General features: G+C 42.6%; 1 protein-coding gene across 3 annotated transcripts in view; it reads left to right on the forward strand.

Annotated features, from left to right (window-relative positions):
* Positions 1–3,432: 3,432 nt before the first annotated feature.
* Positions 3,433–27,853, forward strand: part of LOC134336760 (B-cell CLL/lymphoma 7 protein family member B-like) — a 38,804-nt gene continuing 14,383 nt past the window's right edge. For 2 of the 3 annotated variants that reach the window (XM_063031205.1, XM_063031206.1), the window contains exons 1-3: positions 3,433–3,615; positions 25,564–25,639; positions 25,990–26,019. In XM_063031205.1, coding sequence (XP_062887275.1) covers positions 3,524–3,615; positions 25,564–25,639; positions 25,990–26,019 — 198 coding nt within the window. In that variant the 5' untranslated portion in view covers positions 3,433–3,523. The remainder of the gene's footprint in view (positions 3,616–25,563; positions 25,640–25,989; positions 26,020–27,853) is intronic. The other variant, XM_063031207.1, reaches the window with a different exon arrangement.

Below are 27,853 nucleotides of genomic sequence, written 5' to 3' on the forward strand. Positions count from 1 at the left end.
TGGTCTGGCATAGAGTCCTTGTTGTTTTGCCTCCCGAACTGTTAGGGTTTTGGTCAATATGGCATTAAGATGCAGTCTCCATCAAGGTCGTGCCAAAGACTTAGTTTATTAAATTGGTGACAATGGTTTTAACGACAGGGATTTGGAAGAGTTATAGATTAGATTAGGGTTTAGGGACAGGGATGTGGAGGAGTTACAGTTTAGACCAGAGTCTAGGCCTCTGTTTACATTTGAGACAGATGGACATCTGGTGTCTAGACCTCCACTCCAAGCTTGACAACCAGCGATCTGGACATGGGATGAAGGATGATAAGACTATAAGATCATAAGAGATAGCAGCAAATTTAGGGCATTCAGTCTATCAAGTTTGGCAGCTTTATTATCCCCCTCAACACCATTCTCCTGCCTTGTTCCCACAACCTTCGACACCCTTATTAGTCAAGAACCTATCAACCTCAGCTTTAAATATACCCAATGACTTGACCTCCACCACTGTCTGTGGCAATGAATCTCACACATTCACCACCATCTGGCTAAAAAAAATCCTCTTCGTCTCTGTTCTAAAGGAATGTCCTTGTATTCTGAAGCTGTGCCCTCTGATCCTAGACTACCCCACTATCGAATCATCTATTCTACGTCTACTCTAGGCCTTTCCAATAGGTTTCAGCGGGATCCTCCCCTTATTCTTCTAAACACCAGTGAATACAGGGCCAGAGCCATCAAACACTCCTCATACATTAACCATTTCATTCCCGGGACTGTTCTCGTGAAGCTTCTCTGGACCCTGACTGATAGACATCTGGAGTCCAGGCTTCTGCTCCATACTTGAAAGCCAACAATGTGGATGAATGACGAAGGACATCCATGGATCTCAGGCTGTCCCAGGTTGGTGGGTCCTGGGATCAGATGTCCACTTGAGCTGGTAGCATGAGGGCAGTGAGTCGGCAAGCCTGGTGTTCAGAGTCCCATCATTGGCTAGTCTGGATATCGATCGGAAGCCTGGAAGTCAAAGCCAAAGCTTGGAGACTGGAGGCCCAGAGGTCTTTCCTGGGGTTGGAGAACAATCTGTGTGTGTGGGTGTGGGGGAGGTGTGGGAGGGAAGAAAGGTTTTTTTTTGCTGTTGTTGCTTTGTTGCTTGTAATTTTCTGTTCTGTTGTGCTCTGCTGAGCATTGAATGTTACGTTGGCGCCAGAGTTTGTCGCAACACTTGCAGGCTGCCCCCAGCACACGCTGAGGTTGTGACGGTTGTTAGCGCAAATGACACATTTCACTGTACATTTTGATGTGCGTGATAAATAAATGAATATGATCTGATCTGAATCTGAAGACTGCAGTATGATCTGGGTTGAGGGCTAGGACACTTGCATTAAAGACTGAGTCTCAGTCGTGAAGATCTTTGATGTATTTTTTCACTGCTGTCCCATTATGGAAAAGCTCTCCTCCATTCACCAGAGAGGACATTAAGGCTCTTGAGCCTTAAACAATTTTCACAGTGCTAAGAAATCCAGGTAAGTGTTGGTTATCATTTTGCGCTTATACAACCGTCATCTGGATTTTTATTGGGGTTTTGGCTTTCAGATGCTTTTGTAGTTTTCAACTTGAAAGCTGATAAATTCCAGTCTAGGATGGACCTGAGATTAAAATAATCAAACTCCTTGTTTTCTCATCAATTCATCCTTGGTGTTTTATTGTGGAGAAGCAAGAATCTCTCTATAGGTGCCAATTGTAGAAGGTTAGAAGTGTCCAATGCCCAGGTCTCTCTCTCATTGACTAGGAATGGTTGGGTTGTTTGAGTGGCTGACTAAGTATATCTTGCCTTGAAGAGACTTGGAGTCCTTTGACATCCAATTTGTACGTCACCAATTCCTAGCGTTCCACTCCCCCATCAAACCTCTCACGCCTAGCAATCCATGCTGTTTCCCAGGGCAACTGCCCCATTACCTCCTTTTCTGATATTCCTACATCTCATTCTCTCACATGTCCATCAACTCCCCATAAATTATTTTTGCCATTAATCTGCACTAAGGGATAATTTAGAATAAAGAAACAGATTAGTTTTTTTTGTCATATGTACATCGAAACATGCAATGGAATGCGTCATTTGCATCAAATTGAATCACTGAGGATTGAGCTGGGGGCAGCCTCAGGCACTTCTGGCACCAACATGGCGTGCCCACAACTCACTAACCCATACCGACTCATCTTTGGAATATGGCAGGAAACCGCAGCACCTGGAGGAAGGTACAAACTCCTTACAGGCAGCAGCGGGAATCCAACCCCCATCAGTGATCACTGGCACTGCAAAGCTATTGTGCAGCACTACAATAGCTAACTAAACTAAAGCAGGTATTTCAGATGTGTGAGGAATTCCATAAGACCATAAGATATAGGAGCGCAAGTAGGCCATTCAGCCCATCGAGTCTGCTCAGCCATTCAATCATGGGCTGATCCAATTCTTCCAGTCATCCCCATTCCCCTACCTTCTCCACTTGGTTACCGGGAGAACATGCAAACTCCACATAGTTAGCATCTAAGATCACAGGAGTTATTAAAAAGTAGTGCTAAATGATGCACTACTGTACCACCTTCTGCCCCATCTATGGTATTCTGAGGGTCCCGCGTAGTTCATCAGTCACCTCGGAGCCCACTATGGTAATTTTTTTCAAGTTATAATGGCATGTTTTTCAAAAATGATTATGGTCAATCACCTGGCCATTGAAGCATCAAACTTCTTTTCTTTTACATTAAGAAATATTTCACTTTGAAATCCAAACACAATATTAACCACGATTTTGTTTTGAAAGAACCATCCATGTAACACATACAAAATACTGAGGAACTCAGCAGGCCAGGCAGCATCCTACGGAAAAGAGTACGTACAGTCCACGTTTCGGGCCATGACTGTACACTTTTCCATAGATGCTGCCTGGCTTGCTGAGTTCCTCCGACATTTTGTGTGTGTTGCTTGGACTTCCAGCATCTGCAGATTTTCTCTTGTTTGTGATTGGTTTACAACTTGCAACTAATGCAAATTTTTATGCGGTAGTTATAATAAACAGGTTAAAATAATTGGATAATTATCTTAAGGTGTATCATTTATTGGACAGAGATGTTATTTCTTAAATACTCATAATCACATTTTCTAGCGTATATTAACAAGTTTCAGGAAGATGGTAAGAGTTAAAGAAAAAGTTTCGGACCAAGTTTTCCATCACTTTCTGAATGCCTCCACTTTCTAATTATCACCTATTTCTCTATTTGTGCAAAGTACATATTAGCCATGTAATACAGGCCCTATAAACCGGTTATTGTATAAGGATAAATCCAGGATTCAAGCCCTTCAATGATTATAATATTTAAATAACCTTGCGGGAAGGTCGTGATGACGTCCGCCATCCACGTGCCCGATCTGCGTCAGGCTGTTGCCGGGCGCATGCGCATGGCTGTGCCGTGGGTGGGATTGGACCGCGCTTGTCGGGAACCCGAATAAAGTTTTTTTACGAAGAAGATAACGGATGAAAAGATGTCGGGCCGGTCGGTCAGAGCGGAGACTCGCAGCCGAGCCAAAGATGACATCAAAAAGGTCATGGCCGCGATAGAGAAAGTCCGAAAATGGTGAGCAGGTTTCCGATAAATACTTTTCTCATTCAGGCAAGAGATGGGCATGGGCGGGAGCAAGGGAAAGTGACACCGGATGTGACGTGTCGGATATATGTGGCTGACGTTTGATCTGGCCAATAAGAAGGGGAATTGCGTTGCAGGTTCCGTGGTAACCGCGTCTCTGTGCCGACAAAAAAGATCAGGGAGGTGGGACTTGCTGCAGCTCGGCGGGGGCGCGGTGAGGGGGGAGGGTTTGATTTATCGGGCAGCGTCCCGACACACGGACTTTCGCCGTGGAGTCGGTCGCAGTGAGCAGCCCCTTCACACAGGCCTGAATTCTCCTTCAGACCGCTGGCAGTCGTTTTACCATGCAGCCTTCATTCTATAGAAATGATCTTCGTGACCATGCATAGGAGAGAGATTGGGCTTCTTGAGCCTGTCCCATCGTTACCTGAAGGCAACGCACACCTCTTTTCCCAATAAATTAATCTTTAAAAAATATATACATACTGAAAATTGGAAAGTATTCAAGCATTTTCTATTATAATGAGCAGGTAAACTGTATTCATTGAGTGTTTCCAGCATTTTCTGTTTTTATAATTGTTCCCCATGTAAGTCTGAAACTTTTGGGTATCTTAATCGGTTAACTAGCACCATTGCTACATAAGAGAGTTTCAACTTGAGCCATCTTCACTGTGTGGAATAGTTTTCCAACTTCATTCTTGAATGGCCAACTCTAATCAGACCATGCTTTAGAATTTAACCTCTGTTGAGGTGAAGTTGCATCTCTCTGAGAAGCTAAGATCAGATGATGTATTAGTGTTATAGTGGAGTAAAAGGAATTATAGAGGCATGAGAGAGAAGCTGGCCAAAGTTGAGTAGAATGGACACTGGCAGGATGACCGTAGAACAGCAAGGCTGGAGTTTGCTGGAGCATTTTGGAAGGTGCAGTATAGATACATCCCAAAGAAGAAATATTTGAAAGGGACTATGAGGCAACTATGCCTAACAAGGGAAGTCAGACAGCATAAAAGCAAAAGAGGACATATAATAAAGCAAACATTTGTGGGAAGTTAGTGGATTGGGAAGCTTTGTAAAAAAAAACAAGGCAACTAACAAAAAATGAAGGTAAACTACGCAATAATATAAAAGAGGATACCAAAAGTTTTTTCAGCTATTAGAAGAGTGGGTATTGGACTGCTGATTGAAGATACCATTATGCCATAAGTTTGAGAGAGGGATAGAAGTATGTGTAGTTGCCCTTACTAAAGAGAAGGTGCTTGGGGAACTGAAAGGTTGGAAGACGGATATGTCACATGAACCAGATGATCTAAACATAAAAACATAGAAAATGTACAACACAATACAGGCCCTTCGGCCCGCTATGCTGTACCGAACATATACTTGCCTTAGAAATTACTCAGGGTTACCCATAACCCTCTATTTTTCTAAGCTCCATGTACCTATCCAAGAGACTCTTAAAATACCTTATTGTATCCGCCTCCACCACTGGCTCTGGCAGCTCATTCCATGCACTCACCACTCTCTGTGTAAAACAACAACAACTTACCCCTGACATCTCCTCTGTACCTACTTACAAGTACCTTAAAACTGTGCCCTCTCATGTTAGCCATTTCAGACCTGGGAAAAAGCCTTTGTTTTTCCACACGATCAATGCCTCTCATCATCTTATGCACCTCAATCAGATCACCTCTCATTCTCCATTGCTCCAAGGAGAAAAGGCCAAATTCACTAAACCTATTTTCATAAGGTATGCTCCCCAATCCATGTAACATCCCTGTAAATCTCCTCTGCACCTTTTCTATAGTTTCCACATCCTTCCTGTAGGAGGTGACCAGAACTGAGCACAGTACTCCAAGTGGGTCTGACTGGGGTCCTATATAGCTGTAATATTACCTCTCAGCTCTTAAACTCAGTCCCACGGTTGATTAAGATAAATACACCATATGCCTTCTTAACCACATAGTCAACCTACACAGCAGCTTTGAGTGTCCTATGGACTCGGACCCCAAGATTCTTCTGATCCTCCAGGGATCTGCACCCCAAGGTTCTGATAGAGGTAGCTGAAGAGATTGCAGAGGTATTAGTAGTGATCTTTCAAGAATCACTAGATTCTAGAATAGTTCCCGAGGAGTGGAAAATTGCAAATGTCACTCCACTCTTTAAAAAGGGAGGGAGGCAAAAGACAGGAAATTATAGGCTAGTTTGTCTGACTTCAGTGGTTGGGAAGATGTTGGAGTCTATTATTAAAGATGACCTTTTGGGGTACTTGGAGGCACATGATAAAATAGGATGAAGTCAGCATGGTTTCCTTAAGGGTAAAACCTGGCTGACTAATCTGTTGGAATTCTTTGAGACAGACATAGGAGAGTCAGTGGATGTTGTGTATTTGGATTTTCCGAAGGTATTTGACAAAGTGCTGCACATGAGGCTACTAAACAAGATGAGAACCCATGGTATTACTGCAGCAATACTAGCATGGATAGAAGAATGGCTGACTGGCAGGAGGCAAATAGTAGCGACAAAGGGAGCTTTTCTAGTTGGCCTCTGGTGACTAGTGGTGTTCTGCAGGGATCACTGTTGGAGTTGCTTCTTTTCATGTTGTATGTCAAAATTCATGGGTTTTGTGGCCAAGTTTATAGGTGATATGAAGATAGGTGAGGGACAGGTGGTAAGGAAGGCAATTGCAAGTTTCGCATTTATTTCAAGAGGACCAGAATATAAAAGCAAGGATGTAATGCTGAGACTTATATAAGGCATTGGTCAGACCATACTTGGCATATTGTGAGCAGTTTTGGGCTCATTATCCAGAAAGGATGTGCTGGCATTGGAGAGGGTACAGAGGATGTCCACGAGAATGATCCCAGGAATGAAAAGGTTAACGTAAAGGAGTGTTTGATAGCTCTGGACCTCTACTCAGAGTTTAGATGAATGAGGGGGAATCTCACTGAAACCTTTTGAATGGTGAAAGGCATAGACAGAGTGGATGCAGAGAGGATATATTCTATATTTCAAGTTCAGCTTTAATTGTCATTCAACCACACATGAATATCTGTGAATATAGCCAAACGAAACAGCTTTACACAGGGTCAGGGTGCAAAACACAGTACCAACAGTCACACAGCACAAGGCACATATCAGACAGCAAGCACATAAAAGATACTAGTACAGTACAGTCAAACATAAAAACATAGTCCAAGACCCTGAGTCCATGAATGATGCAGGAGTCTGCAGTTGAACACAATATAGCTTGTCTTCTACTGAGCAAACACTGGGGGCAGCACTGAATCCTGCTTGGATGCTGTGCCATACTGCCTCCGGTGGAGTGCACTGACTTTGACGCCTCTGTCCTGGACGGCTGTAAATAGGCAACACTGTGGCTTGAGGCCTAGTCCTTGCTACAGCCCAGACCACACAGCTCCCCCACCAGCTGCTAATAAATTAGTGACTCGGACTTGCAGCATTCCATGTTAACAATGTCTTAACAGGGTCTTGCAATCACAAGAGAAGTGATCAAGCCAATCACTCGCTGCTAGACTGCACACCTCCTTCGTACACCAACTCGTCTGATACCTCTGCCGCAGGCAGCAGCATGATTTGCACCAAGTCCAGATCCTTCGGTTTCTCCGCCAACGAGCTATTTGCCAATGAGGTAGATCTGCAGTACCTCAAGTTCTTAATGTACAGCATTCTTGCGATGGTAAAAAAAAAGTAAAAAGGACCATCACCTTTGGTTGATCCCGTAGAAGCCACTGCAATTGAATGTGCCATCGTCTTATCTTCTTAGAGTGGGGAAGTCTAGGGCCAGAGGTCACAGCCTCAGAATAGAAGGACATCTCTGTAGGACAGAGATCAGGAGGAATTTCTCTATCCAGAGTGTGGTGCATCTTTGGAATTCCTTACCACAAATAACTGTGGAGACCAATTCATTAGGATATTTAAAGCAGACGTTGATAGGTTCTTGCTTCGTAAGACCACAGGATGTAGGGGCAGTATTAGGCTGTTTAGCCCATCGAGTCTGCTCTGCCATTTCATCATGGCTAATCCAAATTTCCTCTCAGCCCCAATCTCCTGCCTTCTCCCCGTATCCCTTCATATTCTGATCAATCAAGAATCTCTCGACCTCTGCCTTAAATTAACATAAAGACTTGGCCTCCACAGTTGCCTGTGGCAAAGAATTCTGCAGATTCACCACACTCTGGCTAAAGAAATTCCTCATCATCTCCGTTCTAAAAGGACACCTCTCTATTCTGAGGCTGTGTCCTCTGGTCTTAGACTCTCCCACCATAGGAAACATCCTCCTGACATCCACTCTATCAAGGCCTTTCACCATTTGTTGGGTTTCAGTTAGATCACCCCTCATTCTTCAGAATTCCAGTGAATACAGGCCCAGAGCCATCAAACCCTCTTCATATGACAAGCCATTAAACCTTGGAATCATTTTTGTGAACCTCCTTTGAACCTGCTCCAGTTTCAGCACATTCTTCCTTAGATAAGGGGCCCAAAACTGCTCACAATACTTCAAGTGAAGCCTCACCAGTGCTTTATAAAGACTCAACATTATATGCTGGCTTTTTATTCTAGTCCTCTTGAAATGATGCTAACATTTTATTTGCCTTCATCACCACAGACTGAATCTACAAAGTAACTTTTAGGAATCCTGCATAAGGACTCCCAGGTCCCTTTGCACCTCAGTTTTTGTATTTTCTCTTCATTTAGAAAATAGTCAACCCTTTCATTTCTTTAACCAAAGTACAAGACCATGCACTTCCCAACACTGTTTTTCATCGGCCACTTTGCTCATTCTCCTAATCTGTTGGAAGTCCTTCTGTAGCCTCTCTACCTCCTCAAAACTACCTGCCCCTCCACCTATCTTCACATTATCTGCAAGTTTGCAACAAAGCCATCAATTCCATCATCCAAATCAAAGATGTATAGCGCACAAAGAATCAGTCTGAACACAAACCCATGTGGAAGACTACTAGTCACCAGCAAGCAGTCAGAAAAGGCTCCTTTTACACCTACTCTTTGCTTCCTGCCAATCAGCCACTACTTTAATTATGCTAAAGGCTTTCCTGTAATACCATGGGCTCATAGCTTGTGAAGCAACCGCATGTGTGGCACCTTGTCAATGACCTTCCAAAAAATCCAACTACACAACATGAACTGAGTGTCCTTTGTCTATCCTGCTTGTTATTTCTTCAAAGAATTGCAATAGATTTGTCAGGCAAGAATTTCCCTACTTTATCATGTGCCTCCAAGTACCCTGAGACCTCATCCTTGAAAATTAACTCCAACATTTTTCCAATCACTGAGGTCAGACTAACTGGCCTATGGTTTCCTTTCTTCTCCCTCTTTCCCTTCTTGAAGAGTGGATTGACATTTGCAGTTTTCCAGTAATCCAGAACCATTCCAGAATCTGGTAATTCTTGAAAGATCATTACTAATGCCTCCACAATTTCTTCAGCCAACTCTTTCAGAACCCTGGGGTGTACACTAGCTGGTTTACCTTCAGACCTTTATTTCCCAAGAAAATATAACTTCAGACACTTCTTGACTCCTGGAATTTCCACCATACTGCTAGTGTCTTTCACAGTGAAAATTGATGCAAAGTACTCATTCAGTTGGTCCGCCATTTCCAGTGGTCCGATATCCACTCTTGCCTGTCTTTTACACTTTATGTATCTGAAGAAACTTCTGGTATCCTCTTTAATATTATTGGCTAGTTTACTTTTGTATTTCATCTTTACCTGCTTTATGTCTTTTGTAGTTGCCTTCTGTTGATTTGTAATAAAGCTTCCCAATCCTCTAGCTTTCCACTAATTTTTGCTTTATTTTACTGTGAAATCTTGCCTTTAGAATATTTCTTCCTCTTTGGGAGGTATATATCCTGTGCCTTTCGAATTGTTTCCAAAAATTCCAGCTATTACTGCTGTGCTATCATCCCTGCCAGTGTTCTTTTCCAATTAATTCTGGAAAAACTCCTTTCGCATGCCTCTGTAATTCCCTTTGCTCCACTGTAATACTGATACTCTGACTTTAACTTCTCCTTCTCAAATTTCAGTGTGAATTTGATCATATTATGATCACTTTCACCTTGGGGTTCTTTTACCTGGAGTTCTCTAATCAATTCCGAAAGTTGAATACAGGGCTGAAGGTCTTGTATTTGAATGCGTGTAGTATACAGAATAAGTTAGATGAACTTGTAGCACAGTTACAGAGTGACATGATGTAGGTTGAAAGAAAATTACAACTGGGAGATAATGTCCAAGGAAACACATTGTATTAAAAGGACAGGTAGGAAGGTGGAGGGTTGGTGTTGCTCTGTTCGTAAAAATGAAATCAAATTATTGAAATGGTGTCAGAAGGTGATAATCATTGCAGATAGAGCTAAGGAACTGTAAGGGTAAAAAGACCCTGAAGTGTGTCAAAGGTCACAGGGAGAAGTCAGGAAAATGAGGTTGAGGAGGATAATAAATCAGCCGTGATGGAATCGTGGAGCAGACTCGATAGGCCAAATGGCTCTTGATTTGAGAGAACTTTGGAAAATTACAGTTAGTAACTGTATTGTTCTTTCCTTCTGTTGAAAGTTCTGTGAAGGGAACCATCTGGTTCTGTGGCCCCAGTTGCCATTGTTTTCTTCATCCTTGTTTCGTGATTTAACCCTGCTGAATTAGTATCCTTTATATTTTTCCCACGTTAACTGGAATACTATTTTCTATTATAAATACTGGAACAATAAACTTAATTCAACAAATTAATTATTTTTTCTTTTTATTTGCAATTTCACTGGCCACCTTTTTTTATGAAAATTTAGAAAATTCCTTTTGAAACATCTCCTTCAGCTTTACTGTTATTCGTCTCTTTGTATATTTACACTGTTCACTGTGGGCAGTTGCCCAAGTAAAGAATCTCAGTGGAAATTTCAAATGTACAATTTCAGACATTGTATAAATATTAAATTTCATCCTTGCTCACCAATTCTTTTTCTGCATTTTCCACACTCATTAAACCCAAGGTATTTGAGCTGAGGTTGGTGGCAAGAAATGGGGCTTGAATTACGAGCATGACTTAAAATTTAAAAGGAAAAATACTTTCATAAGCAAATAGATTTAGTACTGTTTATAATTAGGGTGGCAAACTTGGGTGTTAGAAAAGAAAGCTTTGAAGAATGATTTTATCTTGTGATACTTAGGTCCCAGCCATTGTAGTCAGTCTCATTAGAGGTTCCTTGCGTGACTCTCTTATTCTGCAGTCTGCCCATGTAATGCACTCTGGAATAATGCCAATACTTGTATTTTAGTTTTTGATGTGGAAAAGAGGGCCCATAGCATACTGATGCATCTCAGATGGTTAAGTACTTATGGAAATCTTTGCAGGTTGCATAAGATCTTGAGGCACATGATCAGAAGCTAATGAAATACGGTGTTCCTTTTCGAAAAGTGGTTAAACAAAATGCAAGAAGCCATCCCCTTAGCCACCTTTCTATTTTATTTATATACGTGAAGCATATATGAATAGGTTGAATGGCCTAATTCTGCTCCTATGTCTTATGGTCATTTTACTTAGATTAATTAAAGGACCCCTCTTCTAACCTTCCTGATATATCCAATATGGTCTTACTCTTTCACTTGTGTTTTGTTAAAATATTGAGCTATGTGTAATGCAGAGTGCAAACCCTGGTAGGTATTTGAGTTTGTGATGCTTTGATTGCTGTTGTAGCTGAGCATCCTGACTGTGGTGCCCCAAGGGCACAACTGAAGTTCTTGAGATGCTTCTAAGATCTTTGATAGCTATGTATTATGATATAACAATTCAAACATTTTTGGGATGGCATGATAGCAGAAAAATGTACAAATATAAATTCAACTTGACAGAGATTGGGGACTGCTTTGTCAAGCATCTTTGTTCTGTTTCTCACAAAAGGCCAATTCAGATTTATTGATCACGTATATCAAAACAGTGAAATGTAATTTACGTTAACAACCAACACACCGAAGGATGTTGAAGGAGCAGCCTGTAAGTGTTGCCATACACCAATGTGAGGAATTGAGGATATTAAAAAATCCTTTTGAACCTATGTAACCTCTGGCTAAAAGAATTAATTGGGACTGAATAAGAATTCTTGAACTGAAGCTTTTCTGTGCTGTAGTGTTCTATGGAAGTAAACTCTGTCTTCAGCAGTTAGCTAAAAAAACTGGATTATACTAGTTCTCCCTTGAGAGTTTGATAACATTGTACCTTCGTTTGAGTGGGGGGGGGGAGGACTCATCGACAAGGACAGGAATAAATATCCGTCTGTAATTAAGTCAGTGCCTAGCAAAGGGAATAGCTGATAAGGACTGGACAGTACGTCCATCTGTAATTAAAACCTTGATTTAGTGGACTGTCTTATCTTTTTGCTCCAACAGACTTGGTGGGAGTACCAGTTCTAATAACATCTTGCAACAGTAATATATGTATAAATATACGGCTGTAACCTGACTAAGTGGGCCCACTTGTTGGGTGGTGGCAGTACTTACGTGCCTTCCCTCTGACAACTGGGTCTCAAACTCCTGCAGGAGGGTGCACAATAAACTGATGTAACTATAAGAAGCTGGTCTCCCGGGTTTTATTCAGATTCAACTTTAACAAATGTAGTATGACTACAATGTTCAGCAGAACAATACAAGAACAAAACAAGATGACAACAGCAAAACAACTCTTTTCCCAACCTCACTGTCACACCCTTAAACACGTACACGCAGACATGCCTCTAACCCAGGTTGCCACTGGGCAGAATTTCCTGGTGGCTACCAATTTCATTTTGACTTCCCATTCCCATGCTGATATGTCTGTCTGTGGCTTCTACTGCCATGATGACGGCAATCTCAGGTTTTTAGGAGTAACACCTCATGTATTGCCTGTGTAGCCTCCAACCTGATGGAAGGAATATTGATTTCTCTAACTTCCAGCAATTTCTCTCCCTCCTTGTTCCTAACTGTACATTCAGCTCTCTTTTGGTGTGATAGCTATCCATACAGACCACCAAACACAAGACCATAAGATATAGAAACAGAATTAGGCCATTTGGCCTGTTGAGTCTGTTCCACCATTTCATCATGGCTGATCCATTTTCCTCTCAGCCCCAATCTCATGCCTTCTCCCCTATCCCTTCATGCCCTGACTAATCAAGAATCTATCAACCTCACCCTTAATTATTCCCAATGACTTGGCTTCCAAAGCCACCTGTGGCAATGAATTACACAGATTCTCCACCCTCTGGCTAAAATTTTTCTACATCGCCATTCTAAAAGGATGCCCCTCCATTTGAGGTTGTGACCTCTGGTCTCAGACTCCCCCACCATAGGAAACATACTCGTTGCATCCACTCTATCAAGGCTTTTCAACATTTGATAGGTTTCAATGAAGTCACCATTCACTTTTCTGAATTCCTGTGAGTAGAAGCCAGAGCCATCAAATGCTCCACATATGACGAGCCTTTCAATCCTGGAGTCGTTTTCTTGAACCTCCTTGAACCCTCTCCAATGTCAACACATCCTTTCTTAGATAAGGGGACTAAAACTCTTAATAATATTTCAAGTGAGGCCTCACCTATGCTTTACAAACACTCAACATTACATCCTTGTTTTTATATTGTAGCCCTCTTGAAATGAAAGCTAAAACTGCAGGTTGAGTCTGTGGTGAGGAAGGCAAATGTAAACTAACCTTCAGGGAATCCTGCACAAGGATTCCCAAGTCCCTTTGCACCTCAGGCTTTTGAATTTTCTCTCCATTTAAAAAGCAGTCCGTGCTTTTATTCCTTCCACCAAAGTGCATGACCATACATTTTTCCACACTGTATTTCATCTGCCACTTCTTTGCTCATTCTTCTAATCTAAGTCCTTCTGAGCCTTTCTACTTCCTCAAAACTACCTGCCCTTCCACCTATCTTCATATCGTTTGCAAACTTGGCTGCAAAGCCCTTAATTCTATCATCCAAGTCCTTGACATATAATGTAAAAAGAAGAGGTCCCAACACAGAACTCTGTGGAACACTACTAGTCACTGGCAGTCAACCAGAAAAGGTTCTGTTTATTCCCACTCTTTGATTTTAGCCTTAATTTGCTTTATTGTTAGGAGGCTTTTTTGATGCTGGGAGCGAGGCAAAGTAGGTTGCAACATGGTGTTTCTTTCTTTCCTTCAGCATTTTTCCATGGGTGGATTATGGCGAAATGCTTGAGAAACAAAACATGTTTTCTGAAATTCAGATAGGTACCATCTGGTGTGATAACTTATTTTTAAAATCAGGACATCGAGTACAATGTCTTCCTTCTTCACTATTTATGAGGAAGGAAGGATTTAGTTGCCCATGACAATTCTAGAGTTTGTGGTAACATTCACTGGTCACCCCATTCATAACTTATTGTCCTTCAACATTTTTTATTCTGAATGGAGATGGATTTTCATTGACTCTGTGCTAAGTGGTAGGGATTCTTTTTTTTTCCGGTGTTGGTAAAGTGGCCAAGCTTGCTATTTGAATTGGAGAAATCTGAGTTTCTCATCTTATGCACAGCTTTAGGCATATGGCATTGAGGTATTCTGTCAATCCTGCTTCTTTATTTGCGTCTCTATCTTTTGTACCAATCCTAGAGGATAGTTTTGAAAGCCATTGACCAGCAAGCAATGTCACAGCCATGACATACATGCTACAAGCTGTTGAGTGTAAGATTCTAATAAATTTTGTGAAAGTTCTCTGAGATGTGGAATTCAGCTGCTTCTTCTGGCAGTCTATTCCATAGACACACTGCCTTTTCTGTATATTTTTTTTAAAAAAAGGTTGCCCCCCCCCTTCATCATTCTATTAATTATTTCCCTTCTCATTTTAAACATGTGTCCTTTAGATCTTGATTCCCAATTTGGGGGTGGGGGAGGGGGGAGAAGACTATTTGAATTCAACTTTTCTATGCCTCTCATGATTTTATACACCTCTATAAGGTCATGTCTCAGTATTCTGCATTTCATGGAATAAAGACTGAGCTGATTATTTCTAAAACAAAACGAATAAGAAATTTGGCTATACTTCTCGTTGCCCTAGTAAAGCAGCCAGCATAATCAAAGACCCCACTCCAGACATTCTCTGTTCTCCCCTCTCCCACTGGGCTGAAGTTACAAAAGCCTGAAAGCATGTATCACTAGGCTCAAGGATAGCTTCTATTCTGCTGTCATCAGACTCTTGAACAGATTTCTTGTACTAAAAGATGGACTCTTTACCTCACAATCTACCTTATGATCTTGCACTTTATTGCTTCCTTGCACTGCATTGTAGCTGTTATATTTTGCATTCTGTTATTGATTTACCTTGTTCTACCTCAGTGCACTGTGTAATGATTTGATCGTTATGAACAGTATGCAGGATGAGCTTCTCACTGTGCTTTCATAGTGACAATAAGAAACCAATTTCCAATTCTAATCAGTAAGCAGTGTTGTCAGTGGGAAAATGGTTTCTAACAGACCAGTTTGCTGGTATTGGATTCTTTTTGGTGTTCTTGCATAATGGAAATGTAGGTCCCTGGCTTGTTTTTAAAGTCAGAGTTATACAGCATGGAAAAAGGCCCTTTGGCCCAACTAGTGATGCCGACCTCCCTGCTAGCCCCAGTTGCTTGCATTTGGCTCACATACCTATTTAACTGCCTCTTTAATGTTGCAATTTTACCCGCTCTGGCCATTTCCTCTGGCAGCTCATTCCAGGCAGCTCATTCCAGGTTCAGTGTGAAGAAACTGCCTTTCCGGTCATCTTAAAACCTCTCTTCTTTCCTATCTTGTATCTGTGCCCTTTAGTTTTGGACTTTAAAAACTTGGGAGACAATATTATTCATAACCCTCATGCTGTTGTAAATTTCTGAGGTTGTCCTTCACTCTGCTTTGTTCTAAGGAATAAATGCTCGGAATGGCCAAACTCTCCCTGTAATTCAGATCCTCTGTCCAGGCAGCATCCTTGTAAATCACTACTTCACCCTTTCCAATGTATTTGCTGTAGCATGATGACCAAAACAGTATACAATACTCCAAGAACAGCCTCACCAGTGACTTGTGCAACCGCAGCACAATATCCCTACTGCAGCACAACTCTGTGCCCTGACTGAAGGTCAGCAAGCTAAATACCTTTCTCGTTGTGTGGCTGATTTCAATGCACTTGTACTCCCAGGTCCCTCTGTTTCACAACACTTGGTGCCCTGTCATTCACTGTGCATGCCCTACTGTTGGATCTTGATGTTTTTGATCTAAGGTTCTTCGGAAGTAAAGAATGAGACACAAAACTTGTTGCTTATGGCTATACTTACTAAGCGCTTTAAAAAAAATCAACAAATGAATGATGAAGGGGCGATAGTGAGGAGCAAGAGCCTAGTAGCAAAGGGGAAGATGAAGTTACAAAAATATTAAAGGGTATTCATAGGATTATGTCATTGATAGGTAGATTGGTTTTGTAAGTAGGCATCCTTGCATGGGTTTGAACTACTCTCTTAATGATTGTGTTTATACAAGTAAAAAAGATGCAAGTTATGATCAGGCTTGTCAGAACAAATATGACTCAGAACATTGGAGTAACCCCAGCTTTGTAGACTTAATTGAATCCAATCAAAGAAATCCTATTAATCAGATTGATGTATTTTAATTGTTTCTTTACGAATATGATCAGCCAAATCAGTTATGTCTTCAGACATTTCAGATATGTAAGTACACCACTTCATGCCTATAACTGCACATGTTCTCCCCCTCCCTCCGCCCAATCCCTAACTGCTAAGAGAAGATCTAATGCCATACAACTTTGAAGAACCATCTTGTGCATAGTGACTACTCTGTTGTTACTTTACCCAGGGTGCCAGCAGTGTCATTGCTTGCTCTTTTTAAAGCTGCAGCAACATTTTTAATCTTCCTTATACTTCTTGCAACACCATAAAACGGGGATAAAATTGAAAAAAGACTAACTCCTTCTGAAATGTCCTGTTTACTTTGAGACTAGGGATGTAATGATAAAGTCCATGTATGTCTCATAGCAGGAAAGACATAACCCAAATAACAAGATCCTGACCAATTACATGGAAAGGGATATAACCACATAAAGTACATATTATTCCATCAACTTAGACCGTTTCTTCTTTCTTGACAAGAACCTGGCTGAACCATAATATTTTTCTGATGCACGTTGTATAATTACATAAAAAATTGCTCTACTGGAATGGTACCCTCCGAACTCAAGCAAAAGGTAGCATTTATAGTAAACACATGAAAGATTTAATGGCTTTGACATGAACATTAGATGCAGATATAGGGACCTCCCAGGATAAGACATGAGTGGGGTCATCTATAGTGCCTATAAAAAGTATTCACCCCCCCCCCCACCCTTGGAAGTATATGTTTTATTGTTTTACAACATTGAATCACAGTGGATTTAATTTGGCTTTCTTTTTACACAGATCAACAGAAGAGGTCTTTCATGTTGAAGTGAAAACAAATTTCTACAAGTTGATCTAAATTTATTACAGTTATTAAACAAATAATTGATTATGTAATCAATTATTATATAATATTTGATAACATAATGCCATACTAAATCTAGTATTAGGTAACGAACCGGGTCAGGTCACAGATCTCTCAGTGGGTGAGCATCGGGGAGACAGTGACCACCGCTCCCTGGCCTTTAGCATTATTATGGAAAAGGATAGAATCAGAGAGGACAGGAAAATTTTTAATTGGGAAAGGGCAAATTATCAGGCAAAAGGTTAGAACTTGCAGGTGTGAATTGGGGTGATGTTTTTATAGGGAAATGTACTATAGACATGTGGTTGATGTTTAGGGACGTCTTGCAGAATGTTAGGGATAAATTTGTCTCGGTGAGGAAGATAAAGAATGGTAGGGTGAAGGAACCATGGTGACAAGTGAGGTGGAAAACCTAGTCAGGTGGAAGAAGGCAGCATACATGAGGTTTAGGAAGCAAGGATCAGATGGCTCTATTGAGGAATATAGGGTAGCAAGAAAGGAGCTTAAGGAGGGGCTGAGGAGAGCAAGTAGGGGGCATGAGAAGACCTTGGCGAGTAGGGTAAATGAAAACCCCAAGGCATTCTTCAATTATGTGAAGAACAAAAGGATGACAGGAGTGAAGGTAGGACCAATTAGAAATAAAGGTGGGAAGATGTGCCTGGAGGCTGCGGAAGTGAGCGAGGCCCTCAATGAATACTTCTCTTTGGTATTCACCAATGAGAAGGAACTTGATGACGGTGAGGACAATATGAGTGAGGTTGATGTTCTGGAGCATGTTGATGTTAAGGGAAAGGAGGTGTTGGAGTTGTTAAAATACATTAGGATGGATAAGTCCCCAGGGCCTGATGGAATATTCCCCAGGCTGCTCCATGAGGTGAGGGAAGAGATTGCTGAGCCTGTGGCTAGGATCTTTATGTCCTCGTTGTCCACGGGAATGGTACCAGAGGATTGGAGGGAGGCGAATGTTGTGACCAGTGAGCCTTGCGTCTGTGGTGGGAAATCTGTTGGAAAAGGTTCTTAGAGAAAGGTTCTGTGGGCATTTAGAGAAACATGGTCTGATCAGGGACAGTCAGCATGGCTTTGTGAAGGGCAGATCATGTCTAACAAGCCTGATAGAGTTCTTTAAGGAGATGACCAGGCATATAAATGAACGTGGTGCAGTGGATGTGATCTACATGGATTTTAGTAAGGCATTTTGACAAGGTTCCATACGGTAGGCTTATTCAGAAAGTCAGAGAGCATGGGATCCAGGGAAATTTGGCCAGGTGGATTCAGAATTGGTTTGCCTGCAGAAGGCAGAGAGTCGTGTTGGAGGGAGTACATTCGGATTGGAGGGTTATGACTAGTGGTGTCCCACAAGGATTGGTTCTGGGACCTCTACTTTTCGTGATTTTCATTAATGACCTGGATGTGGGGGTAGAAGGGTGGGTTGGCAAGTTTGCAGATGACACAAAGGTTGATGGTGTTGTGGATAGTGTCGAGGATTGTTGAAGATTGTCGAGAGACATTGATAGGATGCAGAAGTGGACTGAGAAGTGGCAGATGGAGTTCAATCCGGAGAAGTGTGAGGTGGTACACTTTAGAAGGACAAACTCCAGGGCAGAGTACAAAGTAAATGGTAGGTTACTTGGTAGTGTGGAGCAGCAGAGGGATCTGGGGTACATGTCCACAGATCCCTGAAAGTTGCCTCACAGGTATATGGGGTAGTTAGGAAAGCTTATGGGCTGTTAGCTTTCATAAGTCGAGGGATAGTGTTTAAGAGTCGCAAAGTAATGATGCAGCTCTATAAAACTGTAGTTAGGCCACACTTGGAGTACTGTGTCCAGTTCTGGTCGCCTCACTATAGGAAGGATGTGGAAGCTTTGGAAAGGGTACAGAGGAGATTTACCAGCATGCTGCATATTTTAGAGAGTATGCATTATGATCAGAGATTAAGAGAGCTAGTGCTGTACTCTTTGGAGAGAAGGAGGATGAGAGGAGATATGATAGAGGTATACAAGATATTAAGAGGAATAGAGAGAGTGGACAGCCAGCGCCTCTTCCCCAGGGCACCATTGCTCAATACAAGAGGACGTGGCTTTAAGGTAAGGGGTGGGAAATCAAGGGGGATATTAGAGGAAGGTTTTTTACTCAGAAAGTGGTTGGTGCCTGGAATGCACTGCCTGAGTCAGTGGTGGAGGCAGATACACTAGTGAAATTTAAGAGACTACTAGACAGGTATTTGGAGGAATTTAAGGTGGGGGGGGATATGGGAGGCAGGGCTTAAGGATCGGCACAACATTGTGGGCCGAAGGGCCTGTACTGTGCTGTACTATTCCATGTTCTATAATTACTCATCCCCTCCAAGTCAGTATTTAGTAAATGAGCCTTTGGCAACAGTTACAGCCTTGAGTCTATGTGGATAGGTCTCTATCAGCTTTGCACATCTGGACATTGCAATTTTTATCCCATTCTTCTTTATAAAACTGCTCAAGCTCTGTCAGATTGCATGAGGATTGTGAGTGAACAGCCTTTTTCAAATCCATTCACAAATTCTCAATTGGATTGGGGTCTGGACTCTGACTCCAGGACATTAACTTTGTTGTTTTTAAGCAATTCCTGTGTATCTTTGGCATTATGCGTAGGGTCATTGTCTTGGAAAACAAATCTTCTTCCAAGTCACAGTTCTCTTGCAGACTGCATCAGGTTTTCCTCCAGGATTTCCCTGTGTAACGCACTGTAAGGTTTTGCTGCTAATGTATTGGCCTCTGTAATATTTCACTGCTAATGTAGCAGCAATGTTTGGGTTATGACTAGAGATAACGGGGGCTTTGGAATGTGTGCCATCCAATGAGAGGCATGTTGTTTCTTTCTTGTGAGACTGAGAGAAGGCATTCGTGGGCTTTTGTTCGGTCGAAGATGGAGAGAGAAGATGCCAGAACGGGGAAGTTATAGACAACAGGATGGAGTGGACTTGGAATGGGGTTGGGATTCGACGCCCGGGGAGAAAATTGAGGGAGAATGAACCAATGGGAAAACTGTGAGCTCCAACATTGCAAAATAGATTGTTTCATGAGAATGGCCCCTTTTTTTTTGTTTCTTTACTAACCCTACAATCAAATTAAGAATTATAAAGCTCAGTTGTTTAATTGCATATTGTGTACTGTTTGTTATTTCGTGGTACTGATATGTCACGGGAACACCTCACACAGCATCAACCCAAACAAGATTTCTTAAGTTTGGCCGGGCCAAAGGCTGTCTTTCCCTAGAGTAAGCCACTAGCTGAGCCTAAGGGTTACAACTGTGGGGGTATCGTTCTGGGATTGATTTCATTGGATGATGTGTGATAACCCTGAGCATTGAACCAGATATTCGTACTCTGGATGAATTGTTAATTCACCTGCTAAGTGCTGTTAAAGTTGCGTTTGTGGGTGGAGGTTTGATAAAATGGCGCACACAGCGCTGACGTGGCGGAGTCGAGTTTCCCGTAGCTGGGGGGGGCGGAGATTTCAAAGATGGGGTTCTATCGTTTCTGAGGAGTGAGAAGGAGTGATCATATTTGGAATGTCTAATTAGTCCATGTCCCCCCAGGGAAGAGTGAGAATTCTGAGTTAATATCCGCCCTTATCTCTCTGGCGAATAAATGGAAAAATGCCCAGATTTACAGTCCCTGCTATGGAAGGCTCTGCTTATTCTCTGGAATGATGCCCACCCCTAAAGGGGAGGAGGAGTATGAGACTTGGGCGGAGCAGAGCTCTGTGGTTTGATGAGTGGCAGTGCTCTGACAACATAAAGTGACAGAGATTGGTTGAGAGTTTGAGTGGGCGGGCTGCTGACATTGTGAGAACTGTCAGGCTGCAGTATCCCCTAGCAACCGTCAGCGATTACCTGTGAGCACTGGAAAGCTCTTTGGCCTGACAGTAAGCCCAATGGAGCTCATGGCGGGGTTTCAGAACATGCGTCAGGAGAAGGGGGAGAAGCTTTCTGCCTACATCTTTTGTCTAGAGAGGCCGCTAAATTGCTTGCAGCGCAGAGGGTTCAGTCAGGCGGCTGAGGTGGATCAGTTAAGAATGGACCGGGTAGCCTAGGGCGCCCAGTCCTACGACCTGATTGCCTGGGGTCTCCGACAGTCTCATAAGACGTCCCCCCCCCCCCCTTTAGTTGAGCTGATCAGAGAGGTACGGGAGGAGGATGTGTCGGAGGGGCGGAGGACTCCATCAGCAGGGTACGGCCCTCGGTAGTGGTCCCCTGTGGTAAAGTGACCACAGATAGCCTACCCCGGGGAGCGGTAGAGGAGATTGTGGCAGAGTTGAGAACTGAAATGTCTCGGCTGTTATTAGCGGGTGTGATTCCCACCCCCACCCCCCCCATATGATGGAGCTGATGGACACACGGATCCCCAAAGGTGACGAACAATGCAGAGGGCTGCTAGCAGCCAGTGTAACGCGAGAAGGAAAGTGAGTCCCCAGATACATAAGCAGAGAGAGTCGCTGGAAAAACTTAGAGAAGACACAGTGAGGGAATGGCCTGGTGTCTTTGGGGGAACATGTTCCCAGCAATATACCAAGGAACCCCCGAAAGCGAAAGGCCCTATTCCTGAAGGCTTAGTGGGACCATGCTCCAGTGTGTCACTACATATAGAGAGTATTTATGCTGAAGCCATACTCGACACTGGGTCACAGGTCACATTGCTGTACTGTTCGTTTTACAACCGGTATCTGAAGCATTTACCATCGACACCATTCGGGGCACTAGAGACATGGGGGCTTAGTGCTGGTGATTATCCATATGACGGTTATTTGTCAGTGAAGCTGGAGTTCTTGGAGGCCGATGTGGGAGTATCTGAGGCCCTTGATACATTGGCCCTGTTGAGAAGGGTGGTGTTTCAATTCTGGTGGAGACCAACACCCCTCTTGTGAAGAGGCTCATGAGGGCCTGCAAGGAGAAGCTGGCGAGAGCTTTCTGGGGACATTGTTCATGCACCTGGTGTTTCGAGCTGCTTCTGAGGAAGTGCATGGCTGTATTGGACCGGATACTGAATTTAGATGAGGAACTGTGTGGTTCACTCAGTCGAAGCCAGTGGTAGTATGGCTCGGGAAAGTAGCCAGAGTGATGGGGACCCCCAAATTTCCCAGAGTGCCTGAGAGTGAGGCCCTCTTAGTGGACGCTTCGGAAGACCACGAGGGAACTGGTGAGGCCCGAACTGCAGAAGCTCTAGGTTGTACAGGCGAGCAGGATGGCAGTGATTGCCCCTGGCACATCTGTTCCCGGTGATGGTAACGTCTTGTGTCCCTGTGAGACAAGCCAGGTAGAAATTATTGGAAAAAGGGAGAATGTTGACCACTGAGTCATTCAACTTCAGGGACTTCCCAGTTCCTGTGGGTTGGAAGAGGAGGTTGGTAGAGAAGATGTTGAAGCTGGAAGGTGTCTTTTCCACCAACTGGTTTGATGGGGGTTGTTCCAAGAGCATATGTCACACTATCCAGGAGACCGAGGATAGCCCGTTCAGAGAAAGGTCACAGCGACTGGACCCTGCAGTGGTATAAGGCATATGTATAAGTTGAAGGACGCTGGGATCATCACTGAATCCCGAAGCCCCTATGCATCCCCAATAGAGGCGGCCCGAAAGAAGAATGGGAAGGTACAGATGTGCGTGGATTATAGGACTCTGAACAGATGCACCATCCCTGACCAGTATATGGTCCTGAGGATCGAAGACGCACTGATCTGTCTTGAGTGGTGCGAAGTAGTTTAGTGTGCTGGACTTGAGTGGATATTACCAGTTCCCCATGAGTGAGGCCGACAAAGAGAAGACAGCATTTATATGTCCCCTGGGATCTTCCAGTTTGAAAGGATGCCCCAGGGCTTATCGGGAGCCTCTTCAACATGGAGAAGACGGTGGGGGAGATGAACTTGCTTCAGGTATTGGTGTATCTGGATGATCTCATAGTGTTTGGGTCCGCCTTGAAAGAACATGAAGCGAGGCTACTGAAGGTGCAGGGCCGCCTGAAAGCTAAAGGGTTAAAACTTTCCCTTTAGAAGTGCCAGTTCTGCAAAATCTCTGTTAGCTACGTTGGGCACTTAGTCTCATGGGATGGAGTAGCTAGAAATCTGGCTAAGATAGAGGCAGTGACCACTTGGCCAAGACACCAGACTGTGAGCGCTCTGCGCTCATTCCTTGGGTTCTGTGGTTACAATTGGAGGTTCGTGATGGGCTACATGAAAGTGAGTCACCCGTTGAATCAGCTTCTGTGTGGTTACCTTCCCTTGGGGAAGAAAGGGAGGGGGAAATAAGGATGGAGGTGGAGAGTATCTTAGCCCATCGAGCCCTTTGGACCGAGGTGGGATGCAAAACAGGCCATTCAGTCGCTGAAGGAGCTGCTGACCTCAGCACCGGTGCTGACTTCTGCGGACCCCCGATTACCGTATGTACTGCACATGGATGCCAGCTGAGAGGGTTTAGGGGGTGTCCTGTATCAAGATCAGGGCTCCGGGTTGAGGCCCGTTGCGTTTGTCAGCTGGAGTCTGTCGCCCTCAGAGGAAAAACTATCCTATGCACAAGTTGGAATTTCTGGTGTTGAAATGTGTGGTGGTGGATAAGTTGAGTGACTCCCTCTATGGGGCCAAGTTTGAGGTGAGGATGGACAACAACCCTCTAACTTATATCCTGACCTCGGCGAAACTGGCTGCCACAGACCATCGGTGGTTAGCAGCGTTGTCTGCCTATGATTTCAGCCTGAAGTACCGGCCGGGAAGCAGGAACATTGATGCTGATGCTTTGTCCCAATGGGCGCATGAAGGACTGGACAGGGATGAGGAGTGGGAGAGCGTTCCTGCCCCGGGGTGAAGGGCATGTGTTAGTTTGCCATCACTGTGAAGCCAGAGGGAAAGGAGGGGCAGGATCAAGTGGTGGATCAATTGGGAGCTTCTGATGACGCCATTCCCCAAGTTTACTGTAACCTGACTGCTCTGGAGACAAACTAGCTGCCAGAATTGAGTTCTGGGGAAGTGGTAGCTGCTCAGCGAGATGACCCGGGCATCGGTACTATCTGGTCAGTGGCGAATTATCTCAATGTCATGAGGACATGGCTACATTTGGTGGGGGGAAGAGTGTAATGCGCTGTAAGATTTCACTGCTAATGTAATGGCCTCTCTGTAATGTTTCACTGCTAATGTAGCAGCAATGTTTGGGTTATGACTAGAGATAACGGGGGCTTTGCAATGTGTGCCGTCCAATGAGAGGCATGTTGTTTCTTTCTTGTGGGGCTGAGAGAAGGGATTCGCAGGCTTTTGTTCTGCGGAAGATGGAGAGAGAAGATGCCAGAACAGGGAAGTCGTAGACTACAGGACGGAGTGGACTTGGAATGGGGTCGGGAGTCAACGCCCAGGGAGAAAATCAAGGGAGAACAGACCGACGGGAAAACTGTGAGCTCCAATGTTACGAAATAGACTGTTTCATGAGAATGGACCCTTTTTTTGTTTCTTTCCTAACCCTATAGTCAGATTAAGATTTATAAAGCTCATTCGTTTTAATTGCATATTGTGTACTGTTTGTTATTTCGTGGTACTGATTTGTAATGGGAACACCTCGTGCAACATCCACCCAAACAATATTTCTTAAGTTTGGTTGGGCCGGAGGCTGTCTTACCCTAGAGTAAGCCGTTAGCCAAACCTGAGGGTTACACCTGTATTTTGCTGCATCATTTTACCCTGATTGTTCCTGATAATTGTTTTTGTCAGTTTTACTGGTTCTTTCATCATATTTGGAACATAAGTCCTTTTGTATGAATCTGATATATATGTAGAACCAGTTCCACAAGATGTTACTATTGTTGAGGCTCTGGTAGGACACTTTGAAAATGGGAGTCTTCAGTATGTCTTATGGCCTGATAATGGCATCTGTCACTTTCTTAGTTGCCTTCTTACTCCTGACTGATGAGATGATACATTAAGGGTAATATTTCTGCTCTTTCAAATATGGGTGATGTGGTAAGCATAGGTAAATGTTTTATTTGAAAGATAACTCATTTGGTGTTGCAACAATCAGTATGCATTGAAACATATGACTGCTAGATTATAAATCATGCTAAAGATGTATGTGGAATATTTTAGAATCCAGACATTGACAACTATTGGTTACTGTTTAAGCTTCCTTAAGTAATTATAATATCAGTATCAAATGACTGGAATTTTGTTTTACCTTTCATTTTTTGATATAGTCATTTGATGCTTTTTTTTAAATGTAGCAGATTTGGTAGTTTTGTATTAGAAGTTTCTATTGGGAATTTTGATATGTTGACATTATTTTGTATGGTTTCTTGGGTTGACTTTCTACAGCTGCTGAATGCTATTTGGAACTTCTTGCTGATTGGAACCTTGTTTAAACTTTTAGGAGTCCTGCACCCTTTATAAATTGAGCTCATTTACTTTGAATTTCCACAGGGAGAAGAAGTGGGTGACAGTGGGTGACACATCGCTGCGGATATTTAAATGGGTACCTGTGACTGACCCCAAAGAGGTAGGTAGATATGAAGAGATATTTATTTATATCTTATAAATTTTGATTGTTGCAAAAATTGAAATATAAAGACCTCATGGTAAGGAGTTTCTTGATTAATTTCCTGTTGGATTGGATCAAAATTACTATCCACACTTGTATAATGTGCTATGGTGTGTATTTTCAGTAAAATAAGCACAAAACATGGTATAGATGAGAGTTTCTCTGATGCTGTCCATCTCCAACTTTGCCTTTGTTTTTTCCTCATGCTGTTGAGTTTAATAACTCCTCAAAGTTAGTTATTAAAGAAGCATTTGCTCTACAGTTACCACCATCCTTGATTCCTATTTTTTCCTTTTTCTTTTCTGAAGGACATACGAGCTCCTCGAATGACTCAGTTGGTAAGTTGGTGTGGATCCAATGCCTGTAAATTTATGACTCTGTGAACTATTTTGACTGATGTTAGCTGAGATTACTTCAGTTATACTGCAACTGTTTTCCTTGTGGGTGTGAATAGTAATTTTTTTGTAAAGCTTCATTATGATTGCTGCCCAGTAACTGTTCTTAATGTATAAATTTGTAGGAGTAGAATCTCACTAGTTTGAGTGGCTCCTTCCTCATTCTTGGCACAAGAATGTTGCTGTTATAAAGTATGACTCCAAGTCTAAATTCCATTACACCAGTCTGTCCTGTCCTCTTGAAATGTAATCTATTTCCTTCACTGTGAATGCAATTTTTTTTTGCCATTAGTAGGTTTTGAAATGCTGATTTTAACATGTATCAGAGATACATCAACTACTGGGGTCCCTACAGTTTGGGAAACACCAATTCACAATGACTGTTTTCTTTCCCTGTTCACTGCTCTTGTACTATAGGCTTTAGCCTTGGCAACAAGCCTATTATGTGGCACTTTAAAGGGTGTTTTTTACCGTCCATATACACTCACTGGCCATTTTATTAGGTATAGCTGTACATCTCATTAATGCAAATATCTAATCAGCTAATCATGTGACAGCAACTCAGTGCATAAAAGCATACAGACATGGTCAAATGGTTCAGGTGTTGTAAAAACCAAATATCAGTATGGGGAAAAATGTGATCTAAGTAACTTTGATTGTCAAATTATTGTTGGTGCTAGGTAGAGTGGTTGGAGTATTTTAGAAACCCTTGATCTCCTGGGATTTTCACACACAAAAGCCTCCAGAGATAACTGAGAATGGAGCGCAAAACGAAAAAAAAATCTAGTGAGTAGTAGTCCTATGGGCAAAAATGCTTTGTTAATGAGAGAGGTCAGAAGAGAATGGCCAGATTGGTTCAAGCTGACGGGAAGATGACAGTTACAACGGAGGTGTGCAGAAGAGCATCTCCGAACATAGAACATGTCGAACCCTGAAGTAGAAGGACTATAGCAGCAGAAGATCACACTGGGTTCCACTCCTGTACCCAATAAAGTGGCCTCTGAGTGTAGATAGACCGTCACCTTATCAAAGTTGAACTTTGTTTTAATAAATCCATGTCATCTTCCATTAAAACATACTTATCAAGTGCCTATTAATTTTCTTTCCCAGATTATCAGTTTTGAAAGCTTTCCCACCACAGATTAACCTGACTGGCATGAAGAATTGGTTATTTTCAAATTTCCATTATTCTGGAATCATCTTGCATCTAAGGATATGTGGAAATTCTAGCAGTTTTCACTTGCTCCTTTCAGCAACCAAGAATGAACTTGATGATTTAACTGCGAACATAAATAGCATTTCCAAACTTTCACCTTGTTCTCCTCCACCAAACCTCCTCTGCAGCATTTAAAATATGTTTCGATTCTAATTTTTTAATGGTTTGGAGGAAAGACCATTGAATTGCAACATTAACTTTTTGCAGATGTTGCCTGACTTCCCAAATATTTTTCAGCATTTATTGTTTTTCAGCCCTTGTCGTAAATCTTTATCAATTGTTAGGCTATGCAGCTATGACCTCTTTTACTGTGGTCAGGGTACTATCTTCTTTCTTGTAAAGACATATGCATGGTACTTAGTATCTCAGTCTTGTCCTCTGCCTCCATTTTGATCCTTAATACTGCCCACCCTTTCAGTTTATTCATTACTTGCATGCTGATGGAAGACAATTACATTCTTTTTATGTTGGCTGCATTCAACCTAAACTTGATCTGTCTCTTTTCCTCTCTTGTGTTTTCGATACTTAGCATGATTCTCATTTGTATTGTCAAACCCGACA

The sequence above is a fragment of the Mobula hypostoma genome, chromosome 23, assembly GCF_963921235.1.
Source record: "Mobula hypostoma chromosome 23, sMobHyp1.1, whole genome shotgun sequence".
Classification (NCBI taxonomy): Eukaryota; Metazoa; Chordata; class Chondrichthyes; order Myliobatiformes; family Myliobatidae; genus Mobula; species Mobula hypostoma.